This window comes from Sitophilus oryzae, unplaced genomic scaffold (genome assembly GCF_002938485.1).
Source record: "Sitophilus oryzae breed Bouriz unplaced genomic scaffold, Soryzae_2.0 scaffold_179_pilon_pilon, whole genome shotgun sequence".
NCBI classification, from domain to species: domain Eukaryota; kingdom Metazoa; phylum Arthropoda; class Insecta; order Coleoptera; family Curculionidae; genus Sitophilus; species Sitophilus oryzae.
The window spans coordinates 8,379,469-8,392,715 of NW_022146501.1; the positions used below are offsets into that span (position 1 = coordinate 8,379,469).

Sequence of the window (13,247 nt, forward strand, 5' to 3'; positions counted from 1 at the left end):
CGTTACATTACCAAATACGCTATGATCGAAAACAAACAGCGTCGTAGTAGCCTTAGAAATACAAATTGATGATTATTTCTCCCTTCAGCTGATCTCGAGATATCATTTATCAAAAAAAGTACAAATTATTTTATAAAAGTAGATTTGAATTTCTTTTACCATTTTTATTATTATTATTATTTTACCAACATTTTAGTAATATCAATATGAACCATTAATATTAAAAAAAAAATAGTTTTAACAACTGGTATATAAAGTAAAGGTTTTCGATCATATAGTACTGTGTTAATTCAATTCAAAATATTATTCTACTAATGCCATGAAAATTAAGATTTTAGATAATCATATGATAACAATGCTCATGAAAAGTTATAAATATACGGGGTGGTCCGAACTATATTTCGGAAACTTCGACAGCATATTCTGTAGATAAAAATAAGTAAAAAAGTTCTTATAAATGTATGTCCTAAAATGCTTAGTTTCGGAGATACAGGGTGTAGAAGTTTCATTTTTATTTAGATTTTATCCAAATAATTTCTGAAGTAACGTCAATATTTGGATTAAAATTGGTATCTAGGAGTTTTTTGACATGAGAAATTTAATTTTGATGTCAATATAACTCCTATTTGTAGGTGGCACCATCTACATTTGTTTTAACTGTTATGAAGGGTAATAACTTTTCGTCAGTACCTGTACAAAAGTACTAAGTAAAAAAATACATTTACCGTAACTTTTTACGTAAAAAATGTCTCTTGGTAAAAATTGCTGCAAGTAACCGTTCTGAAGATATTTAGAATGGAAATAGTCAATACATGTCATTATTGACAAAAATAAACACGTTGAGTAGGATAGTTATTTGACTGAAATAATAAATTCGGGAAATTTTTATTTTTTTAAATTATTAATATATTATATATTATAAATATATATTGTCTTTATTAAAATATCTCGAGAACCATTACTCGTAGCGATTTTGACCAAGAGAAACGTAAAAAACGTCGTAACAGCGCTTTCAGATGGAGCGGACCGTTTTGTCAAGATAGCTCATCCGGACGGAGCATACGCGACCCATGTGAAATTGTTCATATAAGCTCATGGTCGAGGGGTGTCTCACTCGGGTAAAAAATGTACACGTACTGCCAAAATATCCTTCCAGTGCTAAGCGACTGCCAATGACTATGAAGAAGACTGCCTATGACTGCCATGTAATTATTATAGGCGACTCCATAAGACTGCTAATGACTGCCAGCGACTGCCAAGAAAATGTACATGTAATTCCAATAGTGTGAGACACCTCGCTCATGGTACTTGCTCGAAGTCGCGGACGGTCCGTCGCGGACGCTCCGCTCCATCTGAAAGCGCTGTAAATGTATATTATTAATCACTAGTTTTATACAGGTACGGACAAAAAGTTGTTACTGTTCAAACCAGTTAAAAAATATGTAGGTGGTGCCCTCTACAAGTAGGAGTCATATTGACATCAAAATCCCCAAATTAATCATATCAAAAGACTCCCAGACACCAATTTTCATCCAAATAAAATATTGACGTTACGTCATAAATAATTTGGAAAAAATCGAAATAAAAATGAAACTTCTACGCCCTGTATCTCCGAAACAAAGCATTTTAGGACCTACATTTATACAAATTTTTTTGCTTATGTTTATAATTTTATTTATTAATATACTGCCCAAGTTTCCGGAATACAGTTCGGACCACCCTGTATATTTACTAAAACACAGAAAAAATATCTTATTAGTAACAGGGCTATCTGATATCTAAAAGTAAAATAAGTAAATGTATGCGTAAAAGAGCTGATATAGTAAACTATCCTACCCGGACACAAAGTGTGTATCATATTCAGTCATGTTGTGAATAGCACAATACAAAACAATGAAAAATATGTAACAAAATCATGAATGATATAACTATTGATTACTTGATTAATTAATTATAATGAACTAAATTAAATGTTCGATGGACTAGCCGCAATAAGTTATGTTTTTTTTACAATATACAGTGATATTTACACTTATTCTACAGAATTACAACATAGATATAAATCCTATGAAATATGTAAAATATTATTATTAATTCGCTGAGTAGAATTTTGTATACAAAGCTGAAATATATATTAAATTATAAATAAAATTGAAACTTAAAATACTTCAAGAACTTTGAAAAAAGAAAACATTGAAAAAAATCTGAAAAATGTAATTTTCGATATAAACTTTTGTAAATTCATTTGATCCTATTTTAATCATACATTTTTAAAATATTATTTACTTTTTATAAAGGATAGTATACAGATAAAATTCTTGATATAATATTGAGTAAAGTCAATATTTTGTTATATTTTTCAAAAAATACTTTTGGGATATAGTTTATATTGGAGATGATATACCTGATAAACTTCTAAATGTATGGCAGACTTTAGTGGTGATATATAATATACAGGATAGTTCATTTTCTGTTTCATTCTTTATGAAGAATATTTTTTGTCAAGATTTCTTGAAATTGTATTATCATAAGTTTGTAGAATTAGATAAAATAATGAAAAATCAACGCTGTTTATAGTCTAACAAAATACCGTATGATCGAAAAAAACGACGTCTAATGGCAATGAAAAAGAGGATTAATCACATTCCACATATAATCTTACACACAAAATGACAGCGATCTTCATTTCCAAGCCATCTCTAAGCCAGTTTTTTTCGATAATATGGTATACAGGGATTTTGAAACCCTTGTTACATAAAATTTTCTTCTTAAAAAATGCCACCTATCGAATATGAACCTACAAAATCTTACAGAACTACCCTGCAAAACAGTCTATATATTTTGTTTAGATTAAGTTCTTATTATGTGTACTTAGTACTCTAATACAGCATTAACACAGAAATATTTTAAAGACGTTTGCATTTGGGGGTTGGAACTTTTGGTGTTACAACAGCAAAGTAAAACACTAGATCACAACAATAATATTGCCCAAAGATTTAATTAATGAGAATTATTGTGGTTATTTAGTGTTATATTTTGCTTTTAATGACATGTCAATTTTCAATATAGAATTTCTTGTTTAATTGAGTTTATTTTGATAAAATTCAATAATTCTGTACATAAGTAAATACAGTCTTATCCTTAGCAGTGATTGTAATTTTAGAATTAATTCAACAACAAAATAGAAAAAAATATACTGTGATCGAAAAAAAATCGATATCACGGTTTACGTTACGGTAGGCATAGTTATTCAGTTCAAGCTCTACTAGATTATGTCTCTCTTTATCGCTGACTATATTTTTATATGGCGATTTTAATGATTTTAACAAATATTTATAACAAACCATCAGTTGTCACTTGTGTCCCATCACACAAAAAAAATCTGGACTCTTTATAGCAAAACTTGAACTGAGCTTCAAAATAGCTTTACAAAAAGAAATTATTAAGATAATTTAAATTTAATTTTCTACCCAGCGATTTTGGTATTTTCTCTTTATCTTTAAACATTTCGCTGTCATTTTCATATACTATTACTAATATTATTATTAATTATTATATTCTTAACTGATATGAATTTACATTTAAGTATAGATTCTTCTTTTATATCTCAGTTTCTATCACCATTAGTTTAAAACATTTATTAATCTTTTAATTTTTTTAGAATTGCTTTCAAACTCACCCAAAACGTTTAGATTTTACCTAAAATAAAGTTGGTTTTCCCTTTCATACAGTGTATTACACAATATTTCATGTATTTTTATATTTAAATTAAGTTAGAACAATATGATCGAAAAAAAAACAACGTTAGCTATGGTTATGAAATGAAGATCAATCTCATTTTATATGTAAAATTATATGGGGAATGTATCCATCGTCATTTCCAAGCCAACTGGCCGCCTTTTTTTCGATCATACGGTACTTGTATCACATAAAAAATATTAGAGAAGTAGAACTAATACCAAAAATTTATTATTTTACCCAAAGGTTTAATTAATGGAGAATTTATTTATTATTTTTTAAGTTTATATTTATTATTACAAAATATTATCTTTCTTTTGTTATATTATAAATATACAGGGTACATTCCAAAAGTGACTCACCTCTATATTTTTTATTTTTTAGACAAAAAAACGAGATTTAGTTTGTTAGTATATGACATACATTAGGATTAATTGACGTATTAATTTGTTTTTGGCTACTTCCTGTTTCACCGGAAATGACTAGAACTTTTGATTTTTAAATGGCACCCTCGGTATGTTTCTACTTTATTGCATAGAAAATGACACTCTGAATTGAATGACATATCAACTTATGACATTTTCGCATATGGTTTATTTAAAATTGTAAATTGCGGTTCATAACGACAATTTGACTCGAAATACCAAGTGTGTGGTACCAAATTATTCGTAAACATATGCTTTTTCCATTGCCATTTAAAAATAAAAAGTTATAGTCATTTCCGGTGAAACAGGAAGTGAGGAAAAATAACTGAATACGTTAGTCAATCCTAATTTATGTCATATACTAACATACTAAATGTCGTTTTTTTATTTGCAAAATTAAAAAAACTTATAGAGGTGAGCCACTTTTAAGACGCACCCGGTATAAGATAAACAAATAAATACCCTGACTGGCACAAAATTTACAAAGTTCAAAGCAAAGACTTGCATCAAATGCTAAAAATGCTGTAGATTCGTTAGTGTTCTCTTCAAAGGCGAATATCTACAACAAAAAGTAAGCCAATGATGAATAAAAAACAAGCCATCAAGAAAAGATGCACTTTAATGATAAAGTTATTTTTGAAATTCTTGCTTTGTTAAAGGATTCCAAAGGGTGTTTCAAATTTTTACAACAAACATTTCCTTTTCCCTCATATTATTATAGGAGGAAAACGAAATGTTGATATTGGAGAAAATTTTTACAAATAGTTACAGAAAACTGTATTTTTATTTAAAAAGAGGAAAAATGTCAACAAGTTTAGCTACAAATTGTTTAGCACCAATATCGGCCCATTAGAACAAACTATAGTAAACTTGAATATAACATTTAAGATGCCTGTTTTTTGTGCTGGCCAGTGTAGAAAATCTGAGAACTTTTTTGGAACACAGGGTAACTCTGTGAATGTGTCAAAATGATTCACATATCTTTTAGGTAAAATCTAATCGTTCTACGGCCATATATAACCAACAAAACCATGACAGTAAATGTCTTTTTTAAGTATTTTCCTAACATTCTTCCTAACTTCTCATTACTTATTGGCAGTAGTGGACGTAACGTTGGCACTAATATTGCTTCTATCTAGATGATGCTGGAACTGCATCGACCTGCTGTCCCTCTCTTTCAGCGTGGAAGACAGAGAACTGCTGCTCACGCCGCTGTCGCTTGACTTTTCGCTCAGGCAACTCTTGCCCAGGATGTTGAGGGATCCCTGTTCGGAGAGCTCAGAACCAACCACAAATTTTACTAAAATAAAAAAGTAAGTTAATTTTCGCTATATGTAAACCTATGATTAGTAAAATTAATAACATTTTTTAGTCAGAATATAAACTAATCAAAACGAATTAGGAATCACATATACAGGGTGACGCCTCTCATATGCCGCGGAAGCTCCAAGGAGAACTGTAGTTGAAATCGAAATGAAATTTTGGCAGCATATGTAGATTAACTGAAAGCATTTTATAAAAATATATAGAATTACACAGGATGTCCCCAAAAAAAGTTACACATCAAAGTTGAGTTTTTTAAATGGAACACCCTATATATTAATTGATTTTCGGATTCTAGGAAAGAAATAAAGGTAAGTTTTATTAAAGAAGCATATACCTAAAATCTAAGGATTTTGACATATTTCACATTTTGTAAAAATGAAGAGTAAATTATAAATTTCGTTAACAGCTAACTAAATTTTAGTTGATCTTGTATAGCCTGATATCTAATTACAGTAACCATTGTATCTTAAACCAAATTGAAATTTGACCCGAAAAGTTATACAGGGTGAGATAAAATTAATATGGAACATTAGTCACTTTTAAAAACAAGTTACTCCTTTATTTTAAATGGAACACCCAGTATATCATTCCGGTGTTCAATGGGGAATTTATATATCTTCAAAATATTATTGGTTGCCTACCCCTCAGACAAAGGTTTTCCTAGATATTTTAGTTTTTATGATTTTGCGTCAGTAGACCTTTATTATTTAAGAAAATCTAGGTGGTTGTGATATACCTTTTGTTAATTTAACAAAAATAAAAGAATGTAGAGTAAAATAATCAACGGTAATAGAAACATACACGTTTAAAACATATAATTATAGGTTTAATTCTGTAATAATTAAAACAAAATTAAACCTATAATTATGTGACAAAAATTAGTCAGATGAAATCAAATGCTCAAAATGTGTTCTTTCCTGTTAAGTGCATAAAATGATTGTTTTTCAAAAGGAACTTTTCATTTTAAAAGATATATGTGGAGTTCTACCTCAAAAAGCAGCTACAGTAATTTCTCTCATGTTGTCGACAATAGAGTTTTGTAAACACTGTCTTAAACACATCCCTATAAAAAATCCAGACTAGATAAAATCAGGAGCATTTAAGTATTCTATCAATTGGTGAATGCAGTGTGCATTCTAATAGAATGCAACTAATAGAATCATTCAATTCTCTATGATGTAGGATAAGTTTGCATTTTCAGCAAATTTCTGAGAAATTTTGTTGTTTTACCTAGGTTTTATCAAATAATAAAGATCTACTCATATCAAATCATGTAAATGAAAATATCTAGGAAAATCTTGGTTGGTTATTTAGAAGAGACATGAATGCAAAAAGCCTAATCAGAATTAGGCATATTAAGCAATGACGATATTTTCTGTACACTTCTGCAAAAAACTGCCTGTTTTCAGTCGTTTTACAAAGTGTCAAATCGAGGCCGGATAGAATAAAAATGATCAAAATTTACTAAGCATATTGAATAATTTACGCTTTAATAAAATTACTCAATGTTCAAACAAAAACATGTCCTATACAAAAACAATAATGTATGTCAAAATTTTATTTTGTTTGGACGAAAACAACTTGAACCCTTTTTCATAAATTATAATTATAAACCCTAATATTAATATCTCGTTTAATTACTATACTTTGTAATTTCATTCTGTGTACAGAGCTGCCTCTTTGTGGATTTTTGCTTTCTTTTTTTTTGGAACTTTTATTCTTTTAGAATAAAATGAATTTTGATCTTTATAATAATTATTCTTAACCATACTCCATTTAACAGAATTATCACTTTTTGTGCGATTATTTTGTAATTTTGAAAGAGAAGTTCAAGAAATGGCGTTGGATAGATTTAAGTTAGTTTTACTAATCCCGCGTAAAATGTTTTGTGCAATCTGACTAGTCTTCATTGGGCATTTTGTAAAACGACTGAAAACAGGTAGGCGCTTTGCAAAATATCTTTCTATTGTTAAAAACAGCGGCGTTTTATAATATGCCTAGTCTTTTTACAAAATGTCGAGTTATTCGATACGCCTGCGACACATACACTACATTGAAACTTAATTCCTAAGGAACATAGTGCTAAGTTTATATTATGTTTAAATAAATATATTTTCTTTGTTTAAACGAAATTTATCAAAGTGATCCCTAATTCGTTTTGACTAGTTAAGAATTTATATCAATTATTTAACCATGCTTTTCTTGATTGATCTTACCTGACGAAAATTTTTGATCGGTTTCGCAAAAATCCTCAACGGTTTTCTTCCTACTCGGCAAATTGCGCCTGCAAGGATCGACCAAGGACGTCTGACCGTGCATGGTGACATAGGAATCCTTCGTTTTTCGTTCCAGCACCATAGGCGGTATGTTCATCTCGTAGCCGAGGTCTTCTTTGGTGTTTAAATGGTTCTTTTGCGCTTGACGCACCTAGAAAATATTTTTGGTTTGGAAACTTAAATTGCAGTAACATCATCACTAATCAAATCTATTAGCTTATGGCGATCTAGTCTCTATTTATTATGTGCAAATATTAATAACAGTGGAGGATATGTTTATGTTAAATACTAAGGGTTAGTCGTTAATACAAAGGTTAGTCTTGGCTCGAGATTTCCGTATGTAAGAAGAGTACAATGCGTTTATAATGTACTGAACAAAGAGGGAACAGTAAACAGTGCGTTGCCAAACGTATGAAATAAACCGAGAAACTGTGCACATTGCTAAGAGACGTGGAAGGAGATATAGCAGATTTGTCGCAGTCGACCGGTTGACCCAATCAGTACCACTGTCAGTACTTAAAGTTCTAGGGAAAGGTGTACATCATGCGTTCTGCTTCACGATTTAATTACGTCTCGTGATACGTTATTTGTTTATTTATTAACGAGTCGTTGTAATTTTTCCTATAGCTTGAATGAAAAGTTTTAAGTGTAAGTTAGAAGTTAGAAACACTTGCATTTTTGGTAAAAATAAGTGGAATTGAGTTGGTGTTCGACAGTGGTCGCGCTATTAGAACTCAAAAATCGATATCTCGAAATCTATTAGAAATAATTAATTGATTGTAGTTTTTCAAAAACTTTCTTCGCAGACAGTATGCAAAAATCTTTATAAATAAAAAAGTTACACGATAGCTAAAAACTGCTATGCACTAACGATATCCTTATAATTCCATTTCAGATGCTCAGAAACATATCTAATGATTTTATCTAGTTACCTTTTCGAAAAAAAGTCTTAAAAATAAGCGGTTTGCGATAGTGATTTTACTTTAGTTGACAGAGAAAGGCGTACCGGCAACAACGCAACAGCACACCGTCGCACTTCTCTCACTCCGACTTAATAAGATCCCGATGCGATTTAGTTCCACACATGTAAATACCGACCCAAAAGTAACAGTTACCAGCATGGTATATTCTTTCTAATTGGTCTTGTCAATCAACTAATCATTTTTACTTATACTAATTTACAATTTACTAGTAATTTTCATATCTTATAGTGCTAGTACTGCTTTATACTTGAGTTTTATATGCTTATCTCCAAGATAAAACTCAAGGAATTCTACCCAAACTACTAAATCACTCACGGGTTCTAAATAGGTACGTAACAAGCAGTCTACTGGGAGTTCTTTATTAACTTGCGATTGAAAATGTATTTAATTACACTTACATTATTCTTTACAGACGTCATTAAAACAAAAATAAAATATGTTAATTTATGTTATCATTTTTAAAAAATATAAAGATCATAAATAAGACAATAACTTGGTATGAGCAGTAATGAGCACTGTGAGTTTTCAACAAATGTGAAACATTTTTATATAGTTATATTGCGTTGATAATAGTCTAAGAGCTAGCAACGTTTTCGCGAAAAGTATTTTAAGACGTCTGGCTCTTTAATATATCTTTTACTATGCTCCCTGCAACAGCATGCGGCCCGTCTGGCTGTTGATACCCACTACTGCGCATCGGAAGAAGATCCTATATTTTTTATTAATTTAGTCCTATAAATTCTAAGTATTGGATATAAATCAAACATGTCTCCATAGCGCAGTGCGTAGAGTTTCCGACCACGAACCGATGATTCAGAGTTCGAATCCAGGTCAAGGCAAAGACTTTTTTATTTTATTTTCGTTTATATTCTTATAGTAAACTATTAAATAATTCTGGTATTCAAAAAAAACAAATATTTAATACTTTACTATCAGAATATAAACGAAAACAAAATAAAAAAGTCTTTGACAAAAATTAAACATGTTCACTAGATAGTTATTTGACTGAAATTATAAATTTGAAAACGTAACCTTAAATTGCTAAAGTTTATAATAAATCAGTTTCTGTTGAATTTTTGACACAAGAACATTCCAAAATTTATTAGTTTAGTGTAATATCATCTAGTCAACATGTTTAATTTTTGACAGTGATAACATATATTGATTATTTCGATTCCAGAAATCTTGGAAAGTGGTACTCGTAACAATTTTTACCAAGAGAATTTTTTTACGTAAAAAAAGGAAATTTATATTTTCTACTCCAGTAGTGTATCTAATACAAATACGGACGCAAAGTTATAGCTCTTCAAAACATTTAAAAAATATGAAGGTGACGTCTCCTACGACGAAATTGAATTTTATGTGGCAAAATAACTTGACCACCAATTTTCATCCAAAATCGACCTTATTTCAGAAATTATTTGGAAAAAAACTAAATAAAAATGAAACTTCCACACCCTGTATCTCCAAAACCAAGCCTTTTAGAACATTAACTTTTTTATTTACATTTATCGGTAAAATATGTTGTTAGTTTCCCGATTACAATTCAGACCACCCTGTACAATGACACATCACATATAATCCCATAATTTATTTCTAGAAAGGTATTCCAAAAAGATAACGCACCTACCCTAGCTAATATTTCGTTGTTACACTGCTCCACCACCGAATCAAGGTTGTTCTTGTCCGCTTGGTCGCTGGTGTCGGATTGGGGCGACATGTGCGACCTCTTGTGGCCGTCGTAGCAACCAGAATCGCGCGGAAAGTGACGTCGGCCGAAGTTGGTGCGGTGTTGCCGCTGGTCGTCGTTCTCGCTGCTCGAGCCTGCAATGTCGCCCTCACTACCTGCTGTATAAAGACAAACAACATATATCTCAATAATAGTGTATGAAAACATGTAAAAAATTGTAAAATGCTATACATTTCTTTTACAACCACACTAAAGTTTTATTTATATCTAATTTAGATACTACCAATCTGAATTTTTATATTATCGAAATTTTCAACTTTTCTTTATTTTTTAAATGATCTCAACTTCCAACTGTTTTCAATTTAACCAGAAGAAAACAAGCTACAAATTTGCTTATCTAAATAGAACCACCCTTGAAGTAAAAGAAACCACCTATATATTTTAGGCTTTTTGGATTGTAGTTGAAATTCTAAACAAATTTTGTGCACATGTAATATTCCATGCCAAAATTTAAGAGAGTTTTAAAAATATTTTCTAATCATAAGCATTAGTTTATATTTTTAAAGTTTTATTTTTTCTTATGGGACATCCGGTGTTTTATTTCAGTTTTGGATTTTTAAGAATAAAATAAAGAATTTATCATAAGAGCAGATTTAAATGTTCGAAGATTTGGCTTGAAGATTTTGAATAAAAAGCGATTTTTCAATAAAATGGGAATCAAGACGGCTGGTGTCTAAGGCAATTTTCTAGTGACAGTTAGTAGCTATTTTCAAAGTCGACATTAATTTATGGACTTTATTTAAATTTATAACAGTTTACTTTTATTTAATTTACCTACAATAGTTTAATAAGTAAGGATTTAATACTTTATCAAGAAAAACGAAGAAGTTGTTCTTTGATTTATATTACGATGACTTGTAGATATATTGGATTTTCTATAAAAGAACCTATTAAGACAAATTCATTTTCTTCACTTCCAACGACAGATTTCTGCCTCATAGCTTTTTCGTATACCACACTATCAGCTCTGCGAAATAGAAAAAGTAATTTTTGTTAAGAAAATTCCTATTTGGATGCAGTTTCTTTGAGCATAAACCTTTCAGGCCAACAAGCAAATTTCCTCACAAAATAAAATCACTAGTAACATATCCATTCCTTCTGCCAGTAGATACTCCTTCATTTTTTATAAATTAATCTAAACTGGCTTTTTTTTTCAAAAAAAGAAAGCTGCATAAAGATTCCTCTACCAAATATCTGTTAAATTTATGATCTATAATATAATCTTACTGTTAATTTTTCTACTTACAATCCAACTCATGCAGCAACTGCACCGCCGTCAAAATCTTCGCCCTGTGATCGGCGTTCACTATCCCCAAATAATCCATATCCGAAGGTTCAATTTCCTTGAACAGCTCCAAATCTTCGTATCCGTTCAGCACGAAAACGGATATGTAATCCGGCAGACCAATTTTATGGAGTAAATCCTCCACGGATACAGGTTTGCCCTTGACGGCCCTGTGCCATGACTTAGGCTCGCGTTTGGGTTTTACTGATCTCTCGGACAACAGTTCGACGTGTTTGAACTTGAAAGTGCCCTTTTTGCCGTGGCAGATGCCTCGCCAAAGTCCGCTCGCGTTCATGGAAACTATGTCTATTATATCACCAGCCTGGAAGAGAGAAACATAGCGTTAAATTTAAAATAAATAGTATTAAGTCTAATCATAGGCAGTTGACCTGACCTGAGTGATACTAATATATACACCAGACGATTAAAGACTTTAAAGCTCTTGAAAAGCCATCGAAATCCTTGCTCCACAACCAGCATTGGGCCATATATTTTGGTATTATATGACCCGTAAGTGCAGTAAAATTCTGGATCAGGAAAAAACAAACCATCCATTGGAGAAACAGACAGGGACACAAGCATAGCAAGGAATTCATCCAAATTGCTAATACTAAAACTGCAAATGAACTGCTAATGCTCATCAAGAATATAGTTCGGATTACAACAGATCTCATGAGAGAGGCTTTGGCGTGCCACCCGATGGCTTTAAAGTGCCACCCGATCAAGCTCAATCTGTATCAAGGAAATCTTTGCTGCAGATTCTGCTAAATAGATCCTGGAACAACAGAGCAAATAATATGTTATGCAAGGTTGGCTCTGGATCAAAGCGACACTTCCTATTTAGGAAAGCAAAGCTAGAAACAGAGGCACTATGCTCCTATCCTATCAAGGACCTACACAACCCAATGCAGACCACATTAATAGAAGACTGGGTACAGATATAGAAAGGGGACAAAAGCAAGAGGCCTTAGAGGTCGCAGATAGATAGACCGATGTATACTTGGAATAACAAGAAAATTGAATGAATAAAACAAATAGACCTATGTAACACCCGTTACACACAGATTAAAATATTTCAATAGCAATGAGCTTGTTACCTAGCTAAAATTACTCCAGGTAGGAATGAGTAATCATAGCAATTTGCTAAGATTTTTTGAATGTAAAATTAAAAATTTAATAAAATACGTATATTTTTTAAGTATACCTTAAATTTTAACGCTTCCTTATCGTACGAACTTGGTATTTGATCCATAACTGCTCTGGCTCGACCAATAATTTGATCTGTGGGACTAGGATCTACTTCCTCTGTTGATATAGAGCTGTGGTTACTTCCAGCTCTCACTAACGCCTGCGTACCTAAAAAAGACCATCCAGTATAGATACAATATTTATTTTAAAAAAGGTGTGCTTCCTATAATTAATAAGAAATATTAATTTAACTTAATCTACATCTATTATGCTAAA

General features: G+C 31.1%; 1 protein-coding gene across 8 annotated transcripts in view; it reads right to left on the minus strand.

Annotated features, from left to right (window-relative positions):
• Nucleotides 1–4,551: 4,551 nt before the first annotated feature.
• The window catches only part of LOC115882873, a 708,621-nt gene continuing 699,925 nt past the window's right edge, over nucleotides 4,552–13,247 (minus strand). For 6 of the 8 annotated variants that reach the window (XM_030901130.1, XM_030901132.1, XM_030901126.1 and 3 more), the window contains exons 15-20: nucleotides 12,988–13,139; nucleotides 11,745–12,105; nucleotides 10,379–10,596; nucleotides 9,147–9,152; nucleotides 7,706–7,916; nucleotides 4,552–5,463 (exon numbers count right to left, since the gene is read on the minus strand). In XM_030901130.1, coding sequence (XP_030756990.1) covers nucleotides 5,249–5,463; nucleotides 7,706–7,916; nucleotides 9,147–9,152; nucleotides 10,379–10,596; nucleotides 11,745–12,105; nucleotides 12,988–13,139 — 1,163 coding nt within the window. In that variant the 3' untranslated portion in view covers nucleotides 4,552–5,248. Of the gene's footprint in view, nucleotides 5,464–7,705; nucleotides 7,917–9,146; nucleotides 9,153–10,374; nucleotides 10,597–11,744; nucleotides 12,106–12,987; nucleotides 13,140–13,247 lie in introns of all 8 variants that reach the window. The other 2 variants (XM_030901131.1, XR_004050274.1) reach the window with 2 other exon arrangements.